Below are 27862 nucleotides of genomic sequence, written 5' to 3' on the forward strand. Positions count from 1 at the left end.
TAAGACATCGAGGTGGAGAGGGGAGGGAGGCAAATGCTTGGGGATTTTCTTAGTCTTGTCCTCCTACTCCTGTCCCACCTCCATAATTCAAATTACATTCAGATTCCAAGGAATGGACATTTTCTTAAAATTTCCATTTTGCCTGACTGTTGAGGTTAAACCAGTGCACGCAGGGAGGAACACGGAGTACTGGTGGGGGGGCGGGGGAGGAAGCCCTGCACCACACTCTTTCCTTCCAGCTAAAGCAAGCAACCTTACCAAAGGGTACCCTAAGCCCATGATGGTTCCACCTGCCGGCAAGCTAGGCTCCCCACCTCCCCACTCTGCTGAGCTTTCTACAACCTTTCCCGAATGACCCGGTTTTGCGAGTTTTTTGAGTAAAAATGTTTGGACTGTTTGAAAATAGGACTCTGAAAGCGACTCCTAAAGCTACAAATTCGGCTGCACTTCACAGCTGGACTCGGAATCCCACCTCATAGAGCAACGTCATTGCCTCGCCTTGACAATCAGCTGAAAGCCCCATGTCCTCTCCCACTCATGCTGGTGCTGCGAAAGGTGGCCTAGTACTATTTTTATTCACCCTGTCATCATTATTATGCAAAAGCTTCTCATCACACAGAGCACTGGACCCAGCCTACGTCCCTTACTTTTGCCTTCCAAAATTGCACAAAGATGAAAATGACCTGATGAACAAATCCTATTCATAAAGACATTTTCAAGAGGGGGGAGAAAAAAAGACACCTAACCTATCCGAGCCAGAGAGGCTTAACACAGAAATTCTAACCCACGAAAGTACATTCAAATCCTCTTCTCAGCTTAGCTTAGAACAAAGCACACACATGGTCATCTAAAGAAGGAGGGGCACGTTTTCATGCACTCAGGCAGCCATTCCAAGAAAGTCAATTTCCCTTTTTTTCCAGATAGCCAATTACTGTTTTTGCTGATAGAACTGAAGACAGAGTGGAGGAAGGGGAAAAGGAGAAAGGCATGCATGAATCAATGATCGGCTTCCAATAATAATCCACGCCATCTGGTCTGACTTTCCTGCCTTCCTGACTGATACCCAAAGCACCTAGAAGGAACACCAAAACCAGATTCCTATGTGATAATATATATAATATATGCAATTTGTTGCTTAAATGATTAACTGAAAAAGTCAATTCAGTCTGTGATTAAGGAAACCATAAATGACCCCTTAACCTCTACAGTATTTTAAATGGCTGTGAAGATTACCTCACTCTTGTTTCAGAAATCGTTAAGGGTTCACCGTACAATTTGCAGAATGTCAGGGTTTCCGAGTGGCAATAAAATCTCCAGTAGATTCAGGGAGAGGGTTGAACTGGAATTTGAGTGAGCACGGTAGCAAGTATCCTGCTCTATCAGCTTGTGAACCACTATGCAAAATATTCAGAACCCAAAGACAATGCATCCTAGGGTCCTTGGAGGAAAAGATGTCATTGCCCTGAAAATCGAAGCCATGTATATAGGATGTGCTCAAAAGGGGGCACCTCACAGAATTTTTCTTTTTATTAACATCACAGTGATTAATTCAAATCGAGCTACTTTTATACATCAGAAAGTGGCAAAGTAGTCCTATTACTTTGTAATGACTGGACTATGGTTTAAGTGTTCCTATCAATTTACAGCAGCCTCAGGTCAGTAAATTTACGGTAGGTCAGGGGGAAACTGATTTCTCTCACTTCCTCACAGTGCAAATATCCATAGAGCTACCAAGAAGAAAAAAATATATATATAGGCTGATAGGTTTTAGGTTTTGTTGTGGGTTTTTTTTTTCTTCAGTTTTTAAGCCACTTCAAAATATCTTGTAGTATAGTCTAAAAATTAACAAGGTCCTATCCCACATAAAATAGAACCCACTAAAGCAATGTATTTCTTCTGAATGTATGTAAGTCAGCCTTTTATAGTGCTTTCATCCTCGTCGAATGAGAAGACCCAGGTTTAAATCCTAGTCCTACCACTCCCTCCAAACTCATCCATGATACATGATACTTAACCTAGGTAAGCCTCAGTTTCTGTACTGCTGAAGAGGGGGTACAATACTAAGACAATTTATGTGAAGTTCAGAAATTTGAATGAGATGTGTATGATATGTGTATAATTGTGTACAGACATATACACGCAGTCACATGTGTGTATATACACATACACACACACACACACACACAGGCATTCATATGTGCACCCCAAGACCTGCCACGGACAAGAGGAGATAAAGCATGGTCCCTGCCTTCACAGAGCTCACAGCCTACTGTGACCTTCCTTGGGGTGCTGTTTTTCTTGCCCAATCTTCTGTGAACTGCACCAAGCCGTTCTAGGACTTCTATTCTTAGAAATCCAACGCCGCCTTCTGACGCCGGGAGCCGGCATGATTACGAGAATTCTGGAGAATTCTCGGGGACAGGAATCATCTCAAGTGCAGTCTCTTCCTTCTTCTCGAATCTCTTCACACACGTCGTTAGCAATAGATTCTGCTTTATTCCTTCTCCCTACACCGCTTCAAGACTTTCCTCTTCTGTCCACATGTAAAAATACTCCCTCCTCCGGAACCCATGCTTCCCACTTCCAGCAGCCCTGAGCCTCTCTTGCACCCTCCTCCCCGGCCACCTGATTACTAGCCCTAATTCCACCGGGAACATCAGCATCCTTCTCCTGGTCTTCCTCTCCTGTCCTGCTGCCACCATCGACCTGCTGGTCTTGGTGCCCAAGAGAACAGCTTTACAATCAGTCACCTGTTATCACAGCCATACAGGACCTCATCATTGTGGGAAAACAAAGGCCAAAATGCCCCTGTGTGAGCAAAATTCTTCTAGCTGCCCATCCCCTCGGATCTGGCTCTCACCCCATTATTACATCCCATCGCAACCTTCGGTGTCTCCACTGTTCTCCTTTCTAGCCGTTCACCACCTATCTTCGTTTCCAGAAATCACATCTTCAACTCCTTCTGCCAACATGCACAGCTTACTTGAACACCTCTCTGTGGGACCTTCAGCCACTGAGCTGTCCTTGAGGAAGGTATGCAGGATTGCCAGCTGATACCCTGGTAAGTGTACATTCTCACACACAGGCTGTGGTGGAAGCCACGTACAGTCTTACACTCTCTCACCACCTCTCTCCCCCATTCCCCTGGTACGGTTCCAAAAGTTCAGTCCTCCGCTTAACCCCTTGTCCATCCTACTTTGCAAATCAACTGGCATCTTACCTACTTCACCAAGAAAGTAGAAGCTGTCCATAGAAAACTCCCTCCACACAGCAACACACAGATAGCACATCTACATTAATTCTTATATTTTTTCCTAAATTAGGGTGGGAGGAGGTAACTGAAAATCTCCTCTATGGAGGGCATATATTGTAGGGAGCACTGGGTGTGGTGCATAAACAATGAATTTTGGAACACTGGAAAGAAAAAAAATCTCCTCTTGTGGGGATGTCTGGGTGGCTCAGTTGGTCAAGCAGCTGCCTTCAGCTCAGGTCATGAACCCAGGGTCCTGGGACTGAGTTGTGCATTGGGCTCCCTACTCAGCGGGGATTCTGTTTCTCCCTCCCCCTCCGCCCTTCCACCCCACTGGTTCTCTCTCTCTCTCTCTCCCTCTCTCCCTCCCTCAAATAAATAAATAAAACCATTTTGAAAAAATCTCTTCTCATTTGGAGATTCAATTCATAAATTAATCATCTCTCCTATATTTTTAACCCCTATTCTTGATCATCTCTCTCTTACAAAAGCTCTCCCTTAACCTGGAGTTATCCTCTTGCTCTGCCCTCTCTCCCACCTGAAAAGCCAAAAGAATTGTCTGCACTTTCCATCTGCATTTCCTTTTCTCCCTAGTTACTCCTCATTCAACCCTTACAATGGATCATCTGTTGGGGGTGTGAGTTCAATCTACCTAGGATTGAAATTTATGGATTAGAGTTCAGTGTTGGGTTTTTTGTTTGGGGGGGGGGTCAGTTAATAGTACTAAGCAGTTTTCCAAAACAATTTCCAAATTACACTCCCAGGAACAGCGTATGAGAGCGCTAGCTGTTCTACCTCCTTACCAATTTTAAATATCTTTGTCTGCTTCATTTTAGCCATTTTGGTGTATATGTACTAATATTTCTTTGTGGTTTTAATTGACTTTTCCCTGATGACTAATGACGCTGAGAAAATTTTCCCACATTTATTGGCTTTTTAGATATCCCCATTTATGAATTCCCTATACAAGGACACTTTGCAGGTTTTTCTATTGCATTTCTGTCTTTTTTTTCTTATCAGTTTATAAGAGCTCTTTATAAATTCTGAATATGAGTCCTTGGGGGATATATGTATGGCAAATATCTTTTTCACCTACCTTTTCACTCTCTTCATGGTATCTTTTGGTGAATAGAATTTCTTAATAGAATCCTTTTTTATTACTGTATCTATTCTTTTTCCTCTTTGTGTCCTGTTTAAAAAAAAAAAACAAAAAACTTTGCCTAGGGATACCTGCATGGCAGAGTTGGTTAAGCCTCCAACTCTTAGTTTCAGCTCAGGTCATGACCTCAAGGTCCTGGGATTGAGCCCCACATCAGGCTCCCCGCTCAGTGTGGAGTCAGCTTGAGATTTCCTTTCCCTCCCCCTCTGCCTCTCCTGCTCATGCTGTCAAACTCTCTCTCTCTCTTTCTGAAATAAGTAGTTTTTTTAAATATCTTTGCCTACTCTAGACAGTCTCTTCAGCAAATCGTGTTGGGAAATTGGACAGCAACGTGCAGAAGAATGAAACAAGACCACTTTCCCACACCACACACAAAAATAAATTCAAAATGGATGAAAGACCTCACTGTGAGAGGAAACCATCAAAATCCTAGAGGAGAACACAGGCAGCAACCTCTTTGACTTTGGCCATAGTAATTTCTTCCTAGACATGTCACCACAGGCAGCAGAAAAAAAGCAAAAATGAACTATTGGGACTTCATCAAGATAAAAAGCTTCTGCACAACAAATGAAACAATCAATAAAACTAAAAGGCAACCTACAGCATGGGAGAAGATATTTGCAAATGATCTATCAAACAGAGGGTCAGTATCCAAAATCTATAAAGATCTTATCAAACTCAACACCCCAAAAGTAATTAATCCAGTTAAGAAATGGGAAGAAGGCATGAACAGATATTTCTCCAAAGAAAACATACAAATGGCCAACAGACACATGAAAAAGTGCTCAACATCACTCATCATCAGGAAAATACGAATCAAAACGACAAAGAGATACCACCTCACACCTGTCAGAATGACTAAAATGAACAACTCAGGAAACAACAGATGTTGGCAAGGATGTGGAGAAAGGGGAACCTTCTTACACTGTTGGTGAGAATGTAAACTGGTGCAGTCACTCTGGAAAACAGTACAGAAGTTCCTCATAAAGTTAAACATAGAACTACCCTATGACCCAGCAATTATACTGTAGGTATGTATCCAAAGGATACAAAATACTGATTCAAAGGGATACATGCACCCAGATGTTTATAGCAGCATTATCAACAATAGTCAAATTATAGAAAGAGCCCATATGTCCATTGATTGATGAATGGATAAAGATTTGGTGGCACCTGGGTAGATCAGTCACTTAAGCCTCTGCTCAGGTCATTATCTTGGGGTCCTGGGATTAAGCCCCAAGTTGGGCTCCCTGCTCAATGACGAGTCTGCTTCCTCCTCTCCCTGTGCTCCTGTCCCGGCTCATGTGCTCTCTTGCTCTCTCTCTCTCTCTCTCTCTAATTTTTAAAAAAATAAAATCTTAAAAAAATATATGGTACACATACACACACACACACACACACACACACACACACACACAGAGTGGAATATTAGTCACCCATCAAAAAGAATGAAATCTTGCCATTTGCAATGACGGGGTGGAGCTAGAGCGTATTACACTAAGCAAAATAAGTCAATCAGGGAAAGATGAATACTGTATGATTTCACTCATATGTGGAATTTAATAAACAAAACAGATGAACATAGGGGAAGGGAAGGAAAAATAAGATAGAAACAGAGTGGGAGGCAAACCATAAAAGACTCATAACTAATAAAGAACAAACTGAAGGCTACTGGAGGGGAAGTGGATGGGGGATGGGCTAAATGGGTGACAGGCATTAAGGAGGGCACTTGTTGGGATGGATGTTGTATGTAAGTGATGAATCACTAACCCCTACTCCTGAAACTAATACTATACTACATGTTAACTAACTTGAATTTAGACAAAATCTTGGAAGAAAACAAATTCTTTCCCTACTCTAAGGTCACAAAATAGTTACCTATACCAGGAAAGTTGCATTATCTTTCACAACTGAATCTGCAATCCATCTGAAACCGATTTGTGTTCACAGGGTAAGGTAGGATTATTATTCAATTTCCAATCCCTAGCACCTAATAATACAGAATCCAGTGATCCTTAATAAACATTGTCAGAATTAATTAACGAGATAGCATTTGGGAGACACAAAAGGGGAAAGCAAAATCTGGTCCCAGCACCCAGGGGTGCCTGGGTGGCTCAGTCAGTTAAGCGTCTGTCTTTGGCTCAGGTCATGATCTCAGGGTCCTGGGATTGAGCCCAGAGTCGGGCTTCCTATTCATCAGGGAATCTGCTTGTCTCTCCCCCCTCCCCCCGTTCCTCTCCCTCTCTCTCTCTCTCTCTCAGTCTGTCTCAAGTAAATAAATTAGATCTTTTTTAAAAAATTGGGGCCAGGGTTGTGTGGCATCCCAAACCTCCCCCAAGTATATCGTGTGCTGTGTGTCCTCACCTCCAGCTGCCTGTCCACCACATGGCCAGCTACCAACAGCTCTGCACCCACTCCTTCATCTTCAACCAGAAGCAAAACCTCAGAATTTCCATTTTGACCATTATAATTAAAGAAGTGTCATCTTGGGAAAGGCTTAGCCATTTCACATTCCAACATACATGTCTGGAGACTTAAAAAGCTTCCAGAAATCTAAAAGCATCTTCAGCCACAAAAAAAAAAAAAAAAAAAAAAAAAAAAACCAGACTGCATGGAGAGTAAAGTGCTACTTCAAATCTTTTTAAAATAAGGCATTTTTTATCAAAACAAAGATGATAAGGTGCCATAAATAGAAAGCTAACTACTTTTCACTCTCTAGAGGTCCCTTTTAAGAAATGTCAAAAAAAAATACAGAATTATATTTCAGTCTTCTGGACTAGAAAAGAAATTCACCAGCCACTGTGGGTTGAGCCTGCTTTGATATTAACATGCCCACATTTTACTCCCTGTGAATCCCAAGTGTTTCCAGAGATTCATATTTCTAAGACTAAGATTCAATATAAAAGGTGACAAGAAAAGAAGAAGGGTGTGATAAAATCTTACACTTGACCCAAAAGGGAGTGCAAACACACATTCAAGCCTAATGAAAAAGATGCTATGGCCCCATACATGGCAGAGAAGATTATTTTATCTGTGGTGATAGAGGTTGCTTAGGAAATACTTCATTCCTGGGGCGCCTGGGTGGCTCAGTGGGTTAAGCCTCTGCCTTCGGCTCAGGTCATGATCTCAGGGTCCTGGGATCGAGCCCCGCATCCAACTCTGCTCAGCAGGGAGCCTGCTTCCCCTTCTCTCTCTGCCTGCCTCTCTGCCTACTTGTGATCTCTGTCTCTCTTTAAAATAAATAAAATCTTTAAAAAAAAAAAAAAAAAGGAAATACTTCATTCCTGATCTAAGTCAGCGGCCAAAGAAATAGAAGGAAGGGTATTTGGGATGCCGATGCCTAGTTTAAGAAGAATCTGAATTTAGCAGTGATTCCACATACAAAATAAAAGACAAACATGCCTGAAGGCTCCCTGGCTGAAGGTTGTGGGAAAGAAGTGGTAGCTCTGATCACTCCTGGAGAAGCAAATCAGCTGCTAAATCAGCTGCTCAGTTCTCCACATCTGCTCTCTGAGCTGACAGCATCTTCAAGCCCACTGGGTGCCCAGCAAGGCAGGGGCACACGAATCAAGTCAAATGAGTCAGCTGGGAGATGGAGAACTTCCTCTGAGAACCAAGGGAACCCAGACCTAGCACAGGGTCCTGCTGCACCCGAAAAGAGTAAAGGGCACAGGATGGTACATGGTATTGGCTGCTCTCCTACTGGCAACCCAAGTGTTTGACAAGGTGACAAAGGGACTTAGATGACAAGGAAAACTGACGCACAGCCTGACGTATTTATTGAGGACTTCCTACACGCAGGTCTATCGATGGGCTAAGCACCGTGATTCATCAAATTGCCTCGAAACCCTGTAATAGTCAAAAGATGTGGGTTCAAGTTCAAGCTCTGTCCCTTATTAGCTGGGAGGAGCTTCGTCGGGTTGTTTTTTCCTCTGAGCCTCATTTTTCTCCGTTGTGCAAATGAGCAGAGGTGGATTAAGGGTCTGAACTCTCTCCAGCTCTGAAACTCAGTGGTGCATTGTCTGAGATTTCCCTCCCAATGGGGCCCAAGCTAATCAGCTCACACCATCCATGGTTTCTCTGTCTGAGGGTTTATCTCCCTAATCAGATTTGGGTAAATTTTCATCCTGTCTCTGTCTCTTACTTCCAATCCAATAAAACCAGTATGGATTTGTTTTGTATTTCATCTCATGTCGTGATTCATTCTAACGGTCACTGCCCCCACATTTCCTTGCTTATAGAGTAATTACCCATTAAAGAGCTTTCGTGGCATGGTTTTCAAATTTGCATCCTCTTTTTCTGAGGTAGATTGATCCTAAACTGATTAAAATATCTCAGAATTTCAAATGCAATTTTTAAAATGCAACAGATTTTTCAAGACTCCCTCATGACTATGCCATGCCAAGGGGGTTGCCAACTCTTGCTGACTGCCAAGGAAGACAAATAAATAATCTCTGACAGTGGCTTTGAAATGAGAAGTAAATGCCCAATTACTAGCATGGCAATGTCACCCTGATCCATTGACGGCTAGGTCGTCCCTGAGGCCCCACGGCTGATGCTTCAGATTTCCCCAGGACAGAGCAGCCCTGGGACCAGTCTTCTCATTCAGCAGGATGGGAACCACTGGCCATTTTCCTTTGCCTCACGTGGGTCCACCCTCTTGATAAAGATATTCCTTCTTTGTTCCAAAACCCTGCTAATGCTCACCACTCTTTGAAGCCAGGGAAGGTTCTTTCTAGCTAACCACCCAAATTCTACCTCTTAACCTCCTAACCTAAGATACTGGATCCCACGCTTTGAGCATGCACACCCTCGGACTTTTGATCTAACCTTGCATATGTCTCCCCTTGGATCAGGACCACCACCACCAGATTAGGATAACCCAAACCTAAAATGGTCAGCATCGCCACCCATCATGCCTGCTGACATCCAGGTATCTAGCTCACCTATATCTACTCTTGGATATGCCCAATCCATGCCAATAAAATCAGCTGAAGGATTTCTGCAACACAATACCAATTTGAACCCATCACTGTGCTGTGATCCCTTTTGTTTTCAGAAAACCAGGACTATCTGTGGAGTCTAACAGCATCACAGGACCAAATGGAGATGGTCTCTGGCTGATGCTCCAGACACCCAGTCCCCGCTGACCTGAGTGACCTTGAGTGGACTTGAGTGGACTTGGCTCAGCTAAGACCAAAGTGCAGAGCATCAAAGCTGGATGGAATTTTCAATAACTGTTTTTTTATTTGTTTGTTTTCATGCCTTTGAAACATGTACTTTGGTTTTTTTGTTTGTTTGTTGTCTTTTCCCCCTATGAAAATGTAACACTCTGAAGCTGAAAACGATGTGCAGCTTCATTATAATTTATCAAACATCATTACTATGCTAACTATGAAAATGCCAGCTCAGAGGAAGGTAACCAAATCCCTGTGAGGTTACTACATATCAGGGACCTGGATGGCCCTGACAAAGCGCAATCAAGATCACAACGGGGCCTGCAGGATGAAGGCTCCTGCCTCTATCGACTAAGTCTCAGGAGTAGAACCCCTCTTAGCTGAGAGAATGACCCTTGCCCACCGCTGCACAGGTCAGTCTAGTGACAAGTGAATTCCAAGTCTATGCATGCAACTTTAGATCTGTGAGTCAAAACCCCTGTTTGGAGGTGCTCTCCCTTGTCTCATTAGAGGCTTTTATTTTTTCTGGCATGGCATAAAATTAATTGGAATGTTTATGTCCTAAAAAAATCAGAACACAGAAAGCACGATTTTTGATATCCCTTCAGGTCATGTCTCCAGACATTGAGATTTTCTAATTAGGCTTGTAAATACTCCTCACTTTGAGGGTGATGAAATGCAAACTGTGAATTTAGGGGATTTCCTGCTAACAGCTCGCCAAGAAACTCTGAATTGAATTTTCTCTCCTTGGTATCACAGTGTCCCTCTTCTGTAAACAAGCGGTTACTGAAAATTGCATCGGATGCTTTATGCTCCCCTAGGGATGAAGGGGCCCTGGGAAGCTCACATTCCACTGCGGAGACTCTGATGGACATAAACACTGGAGCACAGTGCCCTGCCCTCTGCTTCGTAGCTCCACGTGCTCCAGGGGCTCAGAGTAAAGCGGGCCTGGCCTTGAAGTACCTCAGATTTCTAAACAGAGCAAGCGGGAGAAGGCATTCCAAGGGAGGAGAGGCGAGAACCTGAGCAGAAAGAAGGCAGGGCAATGTGTATTTGGGGATAATGAGTAAATCCAATTTATCTGGAGTATACTTTACAGAGGAGCATGGAGCGAATATTGGGGAACTGGAATTCCTGAAGACTCTTTCTATCACGAATGGGTGTTCACTTACCTTTGAGGACAGTAATTATGCAACACCATGGACCTTAAGAATGGAGGAAACATAGTTGTTAGAAGGGCTCCTTATGTTCTTCAGAAGCTACTCGATCAGTATAGACCTAATAGTAGCACCTTGTCCCTGTTTCTATTAGAAATCTTTGCATTGCCTTCTTTTTTTTTTTATGTGTCTCTCTTTCCTGTTAGACTGTGAGCTCCATGAGGGAGTGACTGTTTCCCATTCAACTTCTAATTTCTTAGTACATGGCACAGTGCCTAGAACATAGTGGGTGCTTGGTAAATGTTGAGTGAATTAATTAACAAGTGATTAATGAATACAATTGTGCATCCCGCGTGGCCATTTGGATCGTGCAAAAGGTACTAGACACCAGTGACATTTCATATGGAGAGACGCTGTACCAATGGTCAACGTGGTGATGGAACCAACAGTGGGAGAGGCTCCTTTCTAATATCACAAACTGCTAGGGCTGAACATCAAAATCATGAAAAATGCAAGAGCCCCAGGAAAAGGCTTTTTGTCAAAGAGTGCTTGAGGCATAGCTTATCATTCGAGACTGCCTCTCAATGGCTTTGAAGCAAAACCCTGGGTTTTGTAAATTACCGTTACAGGTAGACAAATTGATCATCTGGAATTTGTAGCTGGTTTGTTAGGCTGTATCCAGAGAAAGGAGTGGGTAGCAGGTTTGGCTCAGCAGTCTATAATTTTAAGCACTTAATGGGATAATAATTTGCTGTTCAGTTTGTTCGTTTTGAAAAACATCACTCATTCAGAGGGGAAAATGAATAAAACCAAGCTTTTGCTCTCAATCTGTATGGAAACATCAATATCCTTCAATCAAAAAAACAGGTGGTTATGAAGACATGGAAGCGTGGAAGAGACTGCCAGTATCCTGTAGAAAAACGTGCACCTTGTATGATTGGATGTGTTAACATATCATAAGCAGCTTTCTATAATAAGAGCTCAAAGTCTGAATGTTCTATACATTCCCCCCCCAGTCCACAGCAGTCTCCCCAAAGATTTCATAGATCCCCACACAAAAAGGAAAGACACAACTGAACAGAGAGTGTGTGTTTATGTGTGTGTATGCTTCCATATCTGTGTGTGGCGCATTACTGGGCTGCCATTTTCTGATAAGAGATTATGTGAAATGGTGGTCTAGAGCATTTTCTACTCAGTTTAAATGTAAATAGTTTCTCATGACATTAATTTAGTTGATTTCTTCCCTGATACATCACATACCTTCACACAACTTCTTCTTTTCTCTCCTTTCCCTTTTATATCTGAAATTAATTCTGAGGAAGTCAAGTTGGTCTTTATAGACATTGTAAGTTCTTAAGAGTAGATCATGCTTCTGTGTCACGTATTACAGGATTCAAAGATTATCTCTTTGTAAGGGCTAGAGGTATATGTAGGCTATTAGTCAAAACAAAGGAGAAAGGAACATGAGAAAGCAGGGAATATTATCCTCAGTAAAAGACGAAGATTTTTTTTATTCTGCAACTCATCAAACATGTAGAGCCCTTATTTAGGTCCAGTGAAGGATAAAATAATAAACGTAGTAACCACAATAATAATAAAAACACTCTCTGCCATCCATTCATTATTTCATTGTTTGACTATTTTTTATCTCTAGCTCACATTAGGCCTACTATTAGCTACAAATTCAAGATATGAATAAGATATGGTGCTAACCCTAAGAACGTGCCTTCCAGAGACTCACATCTTAAAATGGTGAATCATTTTGTGCTGACCTCTGTCCAGAGAGAAGGGGAAAGGATGTGATGGAGAGGTAAAACTTTAGCTGTATCTGTAATGCTTTACTTCTTTATAAAACCTAATAAAAGGAATATTAACATTTGCTAAATCTGGATGAAAGGTACATGGGTATTTGCTATATTATTTTTCTGCTTTATTCTGTAAAGAATACTTCATAGTTAAATATTATCTTGAAAACTGAGACATGGGGATGATGATAATGATGACGATAAAAATGTGGTAAAAGCAATGTTAGGAATCTGCACAGAGTAGTGCAGGGGAGCAAAGAAAGAACATATGATCCGTCTGAAAAGAAAGGCAGGAGTTGACACCTCCTCTAGGAAGTCCAGAACTAAATTGTTCCCCCAGGAATCTGAGTCTGAGTCCTTGCCAAAAAACTCCTATGGGGTAGATCAGCAAGAGAGACAGCCTGGGCAGAGAAATAGGGCAAGACCCCAAGCAGGCAATTGTAGGCCCGCTACCCAGAGTTCCTGGGTGAGCCTCTATGAACACCAATTTGTCCTTCTACCCCCTTCCAGATTAACTGACTCTACTTTTGTCGAGTTCTTGGGCTCTTACTGATTAACAGTTCCCTGCTGGAAGTCAGTGTCTTTCTAAATCCAGACCATTTATCTGGGCTTTGATTTATAGCCTCATCCCTGACTGTAGAAACCTACTCCCTCCAGGACCTTGATTTCTGCTTCATCTAAATGTTCCTCTTCCTCATTTCCCACTCGATCAAGAACCATGACTTGGGGGTACCTGCCTGGCTTAGTCAGTAGAGCATGCAACTCTTAATCTCAGAGTCACAAGTTCAAGCCCCACAGTGGACGTAGAGAAGAAAAAGAAAGAGAGAGAGAGAGAGAGAGAGAGAGAGAAAAGAAGGAAGGAAGGAAAAGGGAGAGAGGGAGGATGGATGGATGAGAGAGAAAAGGGGAGACATGACTCAGCATCTGCTCATTGATGAGTAATTTTACCCCACAGAACCCAGAATTGTTGTCTTCATCCACCAGATGGTACTAACTCCAGCCTGGACTCTGAACATTTTAACTTGAACTCTAAGAACCCTTTGGGGAGCCTGCTCTCAGTCTGGACTATATGTCTGTCCTGCTACCATAGAGCTGTAAGAAATTCTATAGACTAAGACATGATAGGATCTCCAGACTGTCAACAGATGAATGACACAATTACAAACAAAAACACTGTGAGCAGAATACACCATAGGGCAGTGTCTTCCAACCTTCCATTCTGGAGTCCACTTGTAAATTAACCATAGACTTTGCTGGAAAGAACAGATTCTTGGACTTAGCCCAGAAGAGCAGAGGAGGGCCAAATGTGGACCCACCAAGTTGGGGCAGAGCTCCTGTTCAGCCTCACAGCTGCCATGTGGGTGGGAGGCAAGACACAAACCAACTGGCCAGAATGGAAGCCCTAAAGCAATGGTTGCTTCAGAGTCAGTGACAGGTGTTGACCCAGACAGTAACCAGGTTGAAGGGCATCCCAGGCAATACAGCTGGAAATTGCTCAAGTTGGCGCTCACCACCAAGTACACGGAGCACAGAAATCCTGTCTTCATTGATATTTTCCCCTCATGGAGAATACATATGGAGCACATATAAAAGATACTAAAACCATTCAAGGACTTCAAGCACCTTGTGTAACCAAAAAATGGGAATGAACCGTACTTCAATAGTTCAGAAACTAAATTTTTAATTGAGTATACTAAATAATAAAATGAGCCAAAGTTTGTTTTTGACGTTTTTTGTTTGTCGGTTGGCTGAGTGTGGGATCGTCAGAACCACTGTGAACTGGAACTGAACTTGAATATCAAAATGTTCTCAAAAGTTAGGCAACATTCTGCCAAGTTCAAGTCACAGATTAAAAAAAAAAAAAACAAGTTCAAGACAACACAGGATTGATTAAAGGACTATTCTTAATAAGACAATAAAGGATTTGAAAGCCCACTCAGAATAAGAAAAAAAATTGTTTTACACGAAAAGAACTAATGAAGATAAAATTAAAAATAATACATTAGAGAACTATTTCTACCAATTGTGACTGATATGTAAAGAGCTTATTTAAATTAATCTGTAAAAATCAACACCACAATAGACCCCAGCAGGCACAGATATACACAAAAGAAGAAATATAATCAGTAAGTTATATATGGACAATTGTTACCTTTATTAGTAAGAAAAAGAAAAGAAAACCACACTGGAATTTTACTCTATATTCACTATAACTAATACTCAATCTGGCAATATTCTGGCAGAGATCACATATTCACATATTGTTTTTGTAATTTATACCAATGCAAATCCTTTAAGGACACAATTAGCACTAAACAACATAGGGATTAGGAATGCGAAAGTCGAAAAACCACATACTCCTGACTCCCCTCACAAAATTAACTACTAATAGGGTGTCTGGGTGGTTCAGTTGGTTGAGCAACTGCCTTTGGCTCAGGCCATGATCCTGGAGTCCCGGGATCAAGTCCCACATCAGGCTCCCTGCTCGGCAGGGAGTCTGCGTCTCCCGCTGACCCTCCCCCTTCTCATGCTCTCTCTCTCTCTCTCTCTCTCTCTCTCTCTCTCTCAAATAAATAAATAAATAAATACTAACAGCCTACTGTTGACCAGAAGCCTTACTGAGAAATTAAGTCATATTTTACACATGTATTATGTTACTGTATTCTTACAATAGAGTAGGTCAGAGCAAAGAACATGGTAATAAGAAAATCATAAAGAAGAGAAAATCCATTTCCAGGATTGTCCCATATATTCGGAAGACATCACGCAACCGACCTGCACAGTTCAGATCTGTGTTGTTCCAGGGTCAACTGCACATCGAGACATTAGAATATTCCCATCCCTTGACTCACTCTCTGGAACTGCTGAAGGAAGTTTTTCAAAAGAGGGAAAAAAAAAGCTACACACAAAAAGGCATTCATTGTAGCTCTCTGCTACAACAAGTGCTGGAAATGTGTACCAACGAGGAATGGTCAGTAACCAGGGGTACGTCAGCCCCGAAACCCCACCATACCACAGCCATAAAACAGTACTGAGGAAGAGACCGGCAGTAAGAGCATGTTTACCGTAGAAAGTTAAGGGAAGAAAACATACAATGCAAAACTCTATTCATCCACTGATTATAATTACAGTAGAGCATATCTGCAGGTGGATAAAAATGAAGAAAACTCGAAACAGTTGTGCGTGGGCTGCGGACTGTGCAAAATGGCTATTTGATTCTTTTCCTGCCCTGGTCTCCACGTGCTGGTACCAGGGGCATGGCAGGGGCAGGGGGAGCCCACCGTGGAAGCACCAGCAAAAATAGCCCCAGTCCCCACTCTGGGGACACGTGCTCCACGGTAAAAGCTCCCGCACAAGGCAGCAGAGTGCGGGCGGACTTCAGGGCTGCCTCGGGGATGGGGGCACTGGCCTTGGCTCCCGCACTGCCAATATCTTCCAGTCCCCCCTCAGTCACCTCATTCATGCTGAAGGAAGAAAGCGCAGCTACCAGACAGGGTGACAACAGATGTCCAGGCACTGAGCCATCACGTAGCTGTTATTTTGTTATTTTTCATTCACGTGGGCATGTGCCGGATCTAGCAGATGAGAACCAGACCTACCCTCTTCCTCGTGGGTTTTTTTTTTTTCCCCCTGCTGCTGCTGCTGCTGCAACAGCTAAGTGCCAATTATCTCCCGAGCGTGAAAGCAAATATTGTGATAGTCCAACAAGCTCTACAAATGTTAGAGGACACTGGTGGGGAGGATTGTCTTCCCTGGCCACTGCTCCTTTAGTAACTGGAACAATTCTCATTTTAAAGGAGGATCTAATAGGTGCAAAGCTCTGTGCTCACACATCTTCGGGACTTCCAGTTCTTTCTTTTCTCTTTAATCTCTTGGCATTTTGTCTCTACCCCTCTTGAACCCAGAGGTACGTATGCTCTTACCTGCCCAGAATGAAGTCCCTCAAACCATCTCAGGACCCAACGTAATGGGGCACTACATGAAGGCCTTCTTCAAATATTTGAAGGTCTGACCTATTGGGTATATTAGACAGAATTCTCTGGAGAAACAGATATATATATGGAGAGAGATGTTTATATATATGTATATATAATCTGTGTCCATATATATGGAGACAGACAGATATTTCAAGAGAACCATTGGCCACATACTATCCCTTCTTAAGGCTTATGTGATTGTGGAGGCTGACAAGTCCAAATTCTGCAGAATATGTTAGGTTAGCGGGTCGCAGCCTGAGAGAGATGTGATGTTGTAGCTTGAGTCTGAAGACAGTCTGGAGGCAGATGTGACCTCAGCCCACATTTTCTTTAGGCCTTCAACTGATTGGATGAGGCCCACCCACACTGTAGATGGGGGGGGGGGGGCATCTGTTTTACTCACAGTCTACTCATCTAAATGTTAATCTCACCTAAAAACAAACAAACAAAACTTCCCAGCAACCTCCAGGCTGGTGTACCAAATATCTGTGTATCTGGGCTTAGCCAAGTTGACACATAAAATTAACTTTCATAATGGAACTCCTAAAACAGTAAGAATTCGAGCAATAAGCGACCATAACAGGGCTGCACAGTTTGCACGTCATGGAGTTGTTAAAAAAAAAGTCTGAGGGGCACCTGGGTGGCTCAGTGGGTTAAGCCTCTGCCTTTGGCTCAGGTCATGATCCCAGGGTTCTGGGATCGAGCCCCACGTCGGGCTCTCTGCTCAGCGGGGAGCCTGCTTTCTCCTCTCTCTCTGCCTGCCTCTCTGCTACTTGTGATAAATAAATAAATAAATAATCTTTTAAAAAAAAAAGTTTGAGGAGCACTTGGGTGGCTCAGTCGGTTAAGCACTGGACTCTTGATTTTGGCTCCGATCATAATCTCAGGATCATGAGATCAGCCCCCACATTGGTCTCCACACTAGGTGTGGAGCCTGCTTAAGATTCCCCCCTCCCTCTTTTTCTGCCCCTGCCCCATACACATGTGCTCACTCTTTCTCTCTCTCAAAAAAAAAGAAAAAAAAAAAAATATATATATATATATATATATATGTGTGTGTGTATAGAAATGCCTTGCTTGTAAGACAATGTGCTCCTGGTCCCAGAAACATTCCAACTGACCCTGGATGAGCACCTATTAGAGGGATATTAAACAGAAGAGAACTTTCTTCACAGGAAGTTTGATCATGGGATTTCCAATGATCTCTAAATATTCTCCTGATCCTAATATCCCATTATTGTGTGATTCATACAGCCGATTCATGTGAACTACTTTTAAATGCAAGGAATCTTAAATTCTAAATAATTTACCCTTCCCCCATCCCATTTTGTGAACAAAGAAATTGAGATTTAAGGAGGTAATACCCGGTTACAGTCCTAGGACTATAATCTAGGTCTTCCAGTCCAGGCTCTTTCTACTATGATGTGATCTGAGACGGTAAGGAGATGTTTCAAGATAATCACAGGTGATACACTACTCACTTCTAGAAGCCATTCCCTTGCCCTGCCCTCTCATCAATCCACCTTCAAGGAGGAGCAAGTCCTTTATGAGTAAAATACAAGTTGGACCCCAAGATCAAAGTGGGGCCCCTGTAAGCTCCAGTTTATGCTGGACTAGCACAGAAGCTCCCCAGGATCAATGCTCTTTTTCGTGGCCTGGCATCAGGACCAACCTGAAAGACCCATAATGGGGTCCAAGGAAAAGGGACTTAAAGAGGAAAACCCCACATCACCAGGGAGGAAACTATGGCAGAATCTGGGAATGAACCCCAGCCATTCCTAACATGTGGCCTTGGCCGAAAGGAACCTGTGGGTCAGATAGGCATCTCTCTACCCCTCAGATTTTTCAGAATAAAACATCTACAAGACAAACCAACCTTGTTCTTGCTAATATCGGCTGCCTTTCATTTCAATGGGCAACCGTCCTAACAAAGCCTCTCTCTTTCTTCTGTCAGGGACAAGGGATGGGGGGAAAGAAGGTGGCAGTGAACAGGGAAGGAGCCCACTCTGCCCCTCACCCATCTATCCCAATCCCTCGGGCACCCAGTGTAGTAATAACATGGTAGTTGACAATGTGGGTATTTAGAATGTGGACCGTACTCCTTCCCAACGAATGTGACGAATAGCAATGACATCACCAGGGATCTGAACCAAGTCTCAGCCTGTGAACACTTTGGTCTCCTCCAACAGAGAAAATAAAAGCGAGGACTCTTTCTTTAAGTGAAGGCTTCACTAAAAGGCACGAATCCCATTTTCCTACCCACAGCCCCACGTGCTCTCCTTTCTGACCTCTCCCTCCTGCCACAAGCACACCTCTGACTACCACATCGCGGGTGACAGGCATTGGTACCTCAAGGTTGCCAGCAAAGACATTTTTGGTAACTAATTTATTCACTACTTTTTTTTTTTTTTTTCCGGAAAGGATTTTTTTTTTCCTTTGTGCTTCATGGTGTCTTTAGCCCGTTGAAAGCACTTCTCATACATTTCTCTTTGTCGTCTTTAAAAAGAAATAATTATATAATGGCTGACTTCTTTTGGTTACGTGGGAGATCAACATCTCAGTAGCTTTTTCAGACATACTTAATAAGAAAGCCATTAGAAAAGCAAAAGAGAACCCTATCATTATTTTCTGGTTTCCTCCTTAATTATAGACAATCGTTCTGAAGGAGGGGGGACAGCTTCTGTGACAAAAGTTGTCTGGCATTTAACAGAACAATTTAGAACCAGATTGAATGGATCAACGTTATGTCAACTTGCAGATGCTTGACAAAGCTGTTTAAAGGATGTTTAGATGGAATGAGAAGCTAATTCAGCCTTTTCTCCTTTCCCTTCACTCTGAAAATAGAGGCTTTCTTTCTTTCTTTCTTTCTCCCCACTCCCCCCGCCCCCCTCGCTCGGGAAGATTCAGGTAGATCTGTCTCAAAGACTCTTATTAAAGCATAATACATCCCCAAGTTCATACTCCTTTTTCCCCTAGATAACACAAATTCCACCACTGCCTAAAGGTCTCCTTTGGCTACCGTCCTATCTCCAAAAAAAACTAATTCTAAAGTTCTCTTACACTGCTTGAGTTGAGGCTGCTGTCACAAAAAATACCATAGGATGAACGACTTATAAAACAAAACAGATTCATTTTTCACAGCTCTGACAGTTCGGAAGAGCAGGATCAAGTTGCCAGAAGATTCGGCATCAGGTGAGACGGTGCTTTCTGGTTCACGGATGGCCACCTTCTCAATACAACTTACACAGTGGACGGGCAAAGGAACTCCCTGGGTTCTTTTTTATAAGGACAGTAATCCTATTTCTGATGGTTCCATCCTTGAGACCAAACCACCTTCTAAGAGCCCCGCCTGCTAATCCCATCAAACTGGGGATTAGGTTTCCGTGGAGAATTTTAGAGGGGACATAAACACCAGTGTAGAGCACTGCCCTTACATCCAAACTAGTCAATAATGCTAAGCCCAAGAAATGTGTGTCTGAGTCCCAGTGGACATGGGTGTGGGGAACATGGTAGTTTTCACTCAACACAGATACAGTTGAATCAAATTGCTCCTCTGTCAGGGGAAGTTACAGAATGGGAAACTGAAACAGGATGCAAGATACTTACCTGTTCCCCATTCAAGGTGTTCATCAGTCTGACTTCCCACAGTGCACGACACAGAGGGGAAATCGGTAATGGCCTCTGCGGGAGACCATCCCACCCACACCAGAGGAAGGCTGTGTGCTGGCTTCTAACCACAACAAATTTCTCATTCTCTTTATTTAGTGCTGCCCAGTAATGCTCTCTAGGCCTTGAGATGTACAGGGAAGGGTCCAAAATAGGAGTCAGGACTCTGCGATTTGCTGCGTTTTTTTACCTCCGTAACTCACACACGCCCCCTTCCCGTATTTCTGTTCTGGCCTGTGAAACAAGGAGGAAGACCCTCTCTACCTACCTCACTGGACTGTTGTGGGACTCAGATAATGCTAGTAAAGAACACCTTGAAGATTATAACATACAAAAATTCTTCAGTTTTCCACTGAGTTAACCCAATTGAGTGCAACTCGCTTTGCTTTGTGCTTTCCATGCCCCATTCAGGCAGGCTTTATTATTTTCCTCCCTGAAAGGCGAAATAACTTTTTCCCAAGCAACAAAGCAAATAAACGTAGACCTGAGAGTCTATCAAATCCACAGTGATGTCAAGAGACTGCCCTCTTAAACACCAGTCTATCCTTCTCCAAAAATGCAAGTGGCGAGGGGGACCTATTACCCAAAGCCACCACCCTTCCCTTAATAGGTCCTTCTCCAGCCTCTCAACATCACACAAAGGGGAATATCTAATCTATGAGACAGGCATTCCTCGTTCTCTTGGTAAGTAATCCCTTCTTAGGGAACATGAGTGTTGATCAAAATATTTTATAAACTTAAATTTTGAAAAACTCAAACAGCAGAGAGAGCTATAAAGTGGGAGTAGGTGGGAAGATTCTGCACTTTTCCAATCGACTCCCACCCTCCTGCCGCGAGGCCTCTCCGCTCACTGGTCTATACCGCCAAGGTAACCGCTGCGAATATTCTAGATGTTTGGTTTTTTTTTTTTTTTTTAACACAATAAGATCATTCTTTTTTTTAAAATAGATTTTATTTATTTATTTGACAGAGATCACAAGTAGGCAGAGAGGCAGGCAGAGAGAGAGAGGAAGAAGCAGGCTTCCCACCGAGCAGAAAGCCTGATCCGGGGCTTGATCCCAGAACCCTGGGACCACGACCCGAGCCGAAGGCAGAGGCTTAACCCACTGAGCCACCCAGGCGCCCCACACAATAAGATCATTCTATACATACTATTCTGCAACTTGTTTTTTCATTTAATATATGTTAGACAGTTTCTCATATTAACACATCCATCTCTACTTCATTTTGATAGCTGCAAACCATTGCATTAACATTAATACGCATAGCTCTACTTCATTTTAATGGCTGCAAACCATTGTATTAACATACTACAATGAATGCACACTGCCACCTTTTGATGGACATTAGGCTATTTCTTACTGTCTATGTGTTTGTTGCTGTGATTATTAGAAAGCAGCAAGGAACATCCTGTACATGTAACTTTGCATGTTTCTGTCACTTTTCTATGAAATAAATTAATAAAAGTAGAAATGGTGAGTCAAAGGAAGTGAGCATCCTAGGTTTTTATAGATATTGCCAAATTCGTCTTCCAACTCTTGTACCAATTTGTTCTCCCACAGCATACTAGGATATCTGTTTGACTGGAGATCTTCACCAGCTGAGGAGATTGATCAAATGTTTTAATCTTGCCAATCCAGTGGGGGTACAATGAACATCTGTCCGTTTGTCTTGTAGTTCATTTCTAGTGAGCATGAGTCTCTTTTCACCCTTCCTATGCGATCTCCCTCTTTATGGTGGGTGCCCATTTTTCTCTGAATTTTTGTTCTTTGTCTTCTCTGTTTTTAGGAGCTCTCTGGGGATTATGGGAAATGACTCCTTTTGTTACTGTTGCTGCTTTTTCTTTTCCAGACTGTCTTTTGACTCTGCTTACAGTATTTTTTTTTCAAGTAGAATTCTCTATTTTTATGCAGGTAAATCTGCTTTTTCTTTTTCTTGCATTTCTACGTTGCATATCATGTTTAGAATAGCCATACCCACTCGCCTTGATATTCGTAAAAGCTGTATTCTAGCGTTTGTGTGGATCCCTATTTTTCCATTTCAACATTTGATCCTTCTTGAGTTTATTTTGGTGTGAGAATGGAAGCTTTACTAAGTAGAACAGTTACCCTTACCAAGAAACCTTACCACCAAGATCAAGTAACACAAAACTTATATTGTGCATATCTCACATATTGAGTGTGCCTGGGCCACTTCTACCTTTACCAGCTCTCTGCCCATGTGATGACCTTGAATCATGTGCAGTCTGCCGAGTCTGGGCTCGGTTCATCTGCTGGTGTGGGACATAGTAACTGCACTGACATCAGTCAACTACGTACTTCTTTATTAATTTATTTTCCTGATTCCGGGATTCTTTCTACCTCTTTGGCGGTATAGTGTTCTTAAAATTACATAGGATTACAAAAGAAACCAATACATGGAAATAGAGTTCTGTGCAAAGAACCCCTTGGTGCATGAACCCCAGGTTACTTGGGAATTCCTCCCTTCTTGTGATATTCTGATGAGATCAGGCATATTCGGGGTGGTATGGCCATAGACTTTTCCCTAACATTCCAAATACTCTTTGTGGAGGCAAATACAAAACCTTCCCCAATGGACAGGCTCTCTCTCTACTGCCACAAGATGGTTTCTTGGAATCTCAAGTCTCTACTGCCACAAGATGGTTTCTTAGAATCTCGAGTTTCCCTCTGCCTCGGTTCCTCCTTCCCACTGACATACACACAGTTGACAATTCACTACTCCACATCCGATGACCATCACCAAGTTCCCCAGAAGCAGGCTAAGTTAAGAAAAGTGAACTTATATTAAACAATATCGCCTTCCCTCTTCCTCTTTGTTTCTATCCTTACTCTAACTCTCTGCCCCTGCTCTGTGCCAGTATCTCCTGCCTTATTGCTTCCTACAAAGTTATTTCTGGTTCCTCAGTCATCCACTTTATATCTATGTGTTACAGACCTGTTATACCTATCCAAAAAAAAAAAAAAAAGAACATCGTCATATATTCTCCCCAGTATGGGTCTTCATGAATTTGGTCATTTTATTGGTCCCTAAACAAGTGGAATCTTCCCCCATGTAAGCATATTAGAAGTTCTCCTGATTCTTTCCCTGAGCAATATGTTGAATCAGAAGATCTTCTATGATGAACCATTCATTAACTAAGAATATTTTGAGAGCAGAAGAAAAAATGATAAGAATGGATTTGTGTGATAAGAAGTTTTTGTGAATGAGCTGTGAATTGAGTCAGGCCTCACACAAGGAGAAAAAATATCTCACCTTGCAGACATGGGGAAATCCGAAGATTAATTCCATCTGATTTGTCTGTGATGTATAACAATACTAAATCATTAGCCTTTGTGCTCAAAGCCAAGTCTAGCAGCTGGATCAATGATATCAGGGACCCCAGGGACATCACCATACCAAGAATTCTGTGGCCCGTGTGGAAGAACAGAGTGTAAAGCACATTTCACCTTTGACTTCAAAAGCCAAAAGAAAATCAATAAGAACTCTTTGGCTCCTTAGTGATGAGAGAATACAGAAGGTCAAGTGCTCTCTCTCTCTCTGCTGAAAGAATAACTGAAAAGACTGTAAATAACATTAATAATAATAAGTGATAAAGTGGTGAGTTCCTTGACAAAAGAAAATGCATTGATAAAGAAATCCAACTTTTCTCTTAGATCAACTCCTTAGACTATAAACACAGAGACACAAAGAATTTTAACCCCTAGGCAACAAATTTTTCACAGAACTGCTTGCTACATTAAAAAGAGAATGCAGGGGTGCCTGGGTGGCTTAGTGGGTTAAAGCCTCTGCCTTCAGCCGGGCTCTTGATCCCAGAGTCCTGGAATGGAGCCCCGTAGCACATCGGGCTCTCTGCTCAGCAGGGAGCCTGCTTCCTCCTCTTTCTCTGCCTGCCTCTCTGCCTACTTGTGATCTCTGCTTGTCAAATAAATAAAATCTTTAAAAAAAATAAAAATAAAAAGAGAATGCAAACATGAAAACATTTTTTTAAGATATTATTTACTTGAGAGAGAGAGCGAGCCTGTACATGAGTGGAGTGTGGGGAAGGGAAGAGGGAAAGTCTCAAGCAAGCTCCCCACTAAGCATAGAGCCCAATACAGGGCTCAATCTCATGACCCTGAGATCAGGACCTGATCCAAAATCAAGAGTTGGACACACGACCAACTAAGCCACCCAGGCGCCCTAAAAACATTTTCTTTTATTTTATAGACCAGTCAGGTAAAGGTATAATTATCATCAATAGCATTGGTAGTTTTTGTCACTGGACCTGGCTCAAAATCATGAAAGCCTCAAGTTCAAAAATCTCAAAAATTTGTTTTAGACCTCTTTTTGTTTGATATAAGAATATTCATTCCCATACACACAACACAAGGCCGGAAAGGGACCACAAAGGTCATCAGTTCTAATCCCCTCCTATAGATGAAAAAATAGAGAATCAGAAAGCTTAAGTGAAATATTCAAGGCCACTGAGTCAGAGCAGAGCTGAGATAAAACCACACACCCGCTATAACTCTGTGATCTTTCCAATGACCCCATGCCACCTACCCAAAATAAATGTATAAAGTTACACTTTTTGTTGTACTAAACCCTAGCAGACTGGCTATCTTTTTTAGCCTCTCATATTTCCCATCCAGACTTACCCACTCTGCTCTCTACCCAGAAGCCTGACTTATATAGACTACCTAAATTAGCTCCCGTTGCCCTCTGGCTTCCAGTTGAGTGTAGTCAAAGGGAGCCCCAGCAGGATGAAGGGATAGAAGAGACAGAGGTGAAGGTATTTATCTCTGGGCTCTATTCTGTGTGGGTGCAACCCTGAGTTTACGACTCTACACAGCTCTTTTCTTCTCCCTCCCTTGCTCCTTTAGGCCTAAGGGTGTGTATTAGTTTCCTAGAGCTGCCATAACAAACAACCATAAATTGAGTGGATTAAAAAAATAAAAATTTGTCTCACAGTCCTAGAGACTGCAAGTTTGAAATGAAGGGATTGGCTGGATCATGATCTCCCTGATAGGTCTATGAGGATATTTCCTTTTCTCCTTCTAGCTCCTGGTGTTGGCTGGCAATCCTTGGCATTCCTTGGCTTATAGATATACATCTACCACTTCATTCTTCCCCTTTGTTGTCACATGGTGTTCTCCTGTGTCTCTTTCTTTCCCTTCTCTTTTTTTAATAAGAACCTCACTCATGGAGTGCCTGGGTGGCTCAGTGGGTTGAGCCTCTGCCTTTGGCTCAGGTCATGATCTCAGTGTCCTGGGATCGAGCCCTGCATCTGGTTCTCTGCTCAGCAGGGAGCCTGCTTCTCCCTCTCTCTCTCTGTCTGCCTCTCTACCTACTTGTGATCTCTGTCAAATAAATAAATAAAACCCTAAAAAAAAATCAGTCATATTGGATTAGGCCCACCTTAGTGACATCATCTTGTCACTTACACCTGCCATAATCATCCTTTCAAATAAGATCACATTCATGAGAACCAAGGATTAGGATGGCAACATATTTTTTGAGAGACACAATTCAACCTATAACAGGGTGCTAATAGAGCTGCAATTACTATCCCCAAGGTGCTATATTATCTCTTGTACTTTCATATATTCTGCATGCCTTCCTATAAATATTGCCTGTACTCTCCTGGAGTTCCACTTCCACTTAGAATGTAAAAAACATTGATCCCACCCTAACAAGAAGGAAAAGCCAAATAATCAATATGATTATGACCTTCCTTGAGCCTATCAGAGAGCTAAGAATACAAAGCAACCAAGAGAATGAAATGCCAATGAGTAACAAACCCCTCCAAGGAGAGATAGAAGTCACAAACTGTTTCCCTTCTGGCACAGCAAGAAAGGAAGAGACAGCTGCTATAAAGTTGGAGAGGGGGCTAAAATTTTAAAAAATTCTTAAAGGTCAAGTGTGGGTTAATGAAATAGAATTCCATACTATAAAGCAGAATCTGTACCCACTCACCAGTTCTTTTTCATGAACTCTTCCCAGGTACTCTTGAGGAATATTTGGGGCAGAACAGGACATTTGAGTGAGGGCCCTTCACTGATACCCATGTTCTTATTATGAACAAAGCCTCACCGATTTACTTGATTCTTATTCCATGAGAAACAAACCCTAAAGCTGCTGGGAGAAAGGCAGGAAACCCTCCCACTCTCAGAACCCTGGCAAAGATCCCTGCTTCTCAAGAGAAAAGGAACTAAAAGCTCTCTGCTACTGTGGGAGGGATAAGAAACCCTCTCTAGACCAGGATCCTGCATTGATACAAAGCAGTGTTCTCTTACCATTGAAAGTGGGGGGGGGGGTGGAATATGTCTCACACAAGAGCTCTCACAGATACAAGGCAGAGTTTGGTTGCAATGGGAAAAGGGACGGGAATATTGAAAAAGGGCCACCACTAGGGCCCAAGGACACAGGGCTAAGACTAAAATTGAACAAAGAGAATGAAGACCCTTACCTGCCGCCACCTCCACAAGCCTCACACCAAATAACAAGTAACAGCGGTCTATATCTGAAGGGGAAAAGGGCCAGAGTGTGAACAGAGACCCTATCTGTGATGCAGATGTGCAGGGCCTACTAAAAGTTGAAAGTGAACCATAAACTAAAGTTTATAAACCCTCAGTACGCCAAGCCCCATATTAAGCACAAGGTAAAAACAATCCATCACTGAATTTGAAGTCTATGGTTTACTGAAGTTAACAACAGTAACAACAAAGCTCAACAGTAACAACAAAGCTCAGCTTATCTATGGACGATACTAATTCAAGCCTCCAAACTTGCACCATGAAATAAGAAAAGCCTGGCTCATTTCAGAACATAAATACTATTTATCTCAGACTCACTATTCTTCTCCACATAATGTCTGGCAGTCAATCTGAATATGAGACACACAAAATAATAAGACAAAGCAAACCACTACCAAGGGATAAAACAATCAACAGAACAAGACCCGTAGGTGATCTGGATGCTAGACCTATTAGTGTCTTAAAAATAGCAAAGATTAATATGTTAGTTACTCTAGTAAGATAAGAAAAATGCATGAAAAGATGGAAAATCTCAGCATAACAATGAAAACTATAAAAAAGGATCAAGTGGAAAAGCTAGAAATAAAAAGTATGATTTGAGTTTAGACTTTGTTGTAACCTTCAATAAATCTGAAATTTGAAATACCTGAAATAAAAATTTCAAAATAAATTTGAAAATTAAAAAGTCTTAAAATTGGACATAGCTTAGGAAAGAATAAGCAAATTTGAAGATAAGTCAAAAGAAATTATCCAAATTAAAACACAATAAAGGAGGGGCACCTGGGTGGCTCAGTCAGTTAAACATCAAACTCTTGATTTAGGTTAAGGTCATGATCCCAGGGTCGTGAGATCAAGCCCCATGTGGGCTCCATGCTGAGTGTAGAGCCCGTTTACAATTTTCCCTCTCACTCTCCTTCTGTCTCTCCCCAACCCCACTCTACAAACAAAACACAAACACTCACACACAAAATAAAGGAAAAAACAAAGCAGAGCATTAAAAAACTGTGGTAGAATAACCAGCAATCAGCCCACTGGGTATTTACTCTAAAGATACAAATGTAGTGATCCAAAGGGGCACATGCACCCAAATGTTTATAGCAGCAATGTCCACAGTAGCCAAACCATGGAAAGAACC

The 27862-nt window shown here is 42.3% G+C and overlaps 1 protein-coding gene across 3 annotated transcripts in view; it reads right to left on the minus strand.

The window, feature by feature from the left end:
- LOC309855408 (uncharacterized protein) overlaps window positions 1-27862 on the minus strand; it is a 332305-nt gene that overhangs the window by 209856 nt on the left and 94587 nt on the right. The window contains exon 3 of one of the 3 annotated variants that reach the window (XM_082715648.1): window positions 10759-10791. The exons of the other annotated variants lie outside the window; for them this stretch is intronic. Within the exon in view, the coding sequence (XP_082571774.1) occupies window positions 10759-10791 (33 nt within the window). The remainder of the gene's footprint in view (window positions 1-10758; window positions 10792-27862) is intronic. 3 annotated transcript variants of the gene reach the window in all.

This window comes from Mustela nivalis (assembly GCF_964662115.1).
Source record: "Mustela nivalis genome assembly, chromosome: 20".
Classification (NCBI taxonomy): Eukaryota; Metazoa; Chordata; class Mammalia; order Carnivora; family Mustelidae; genus Mustela; species Mustela nivalis.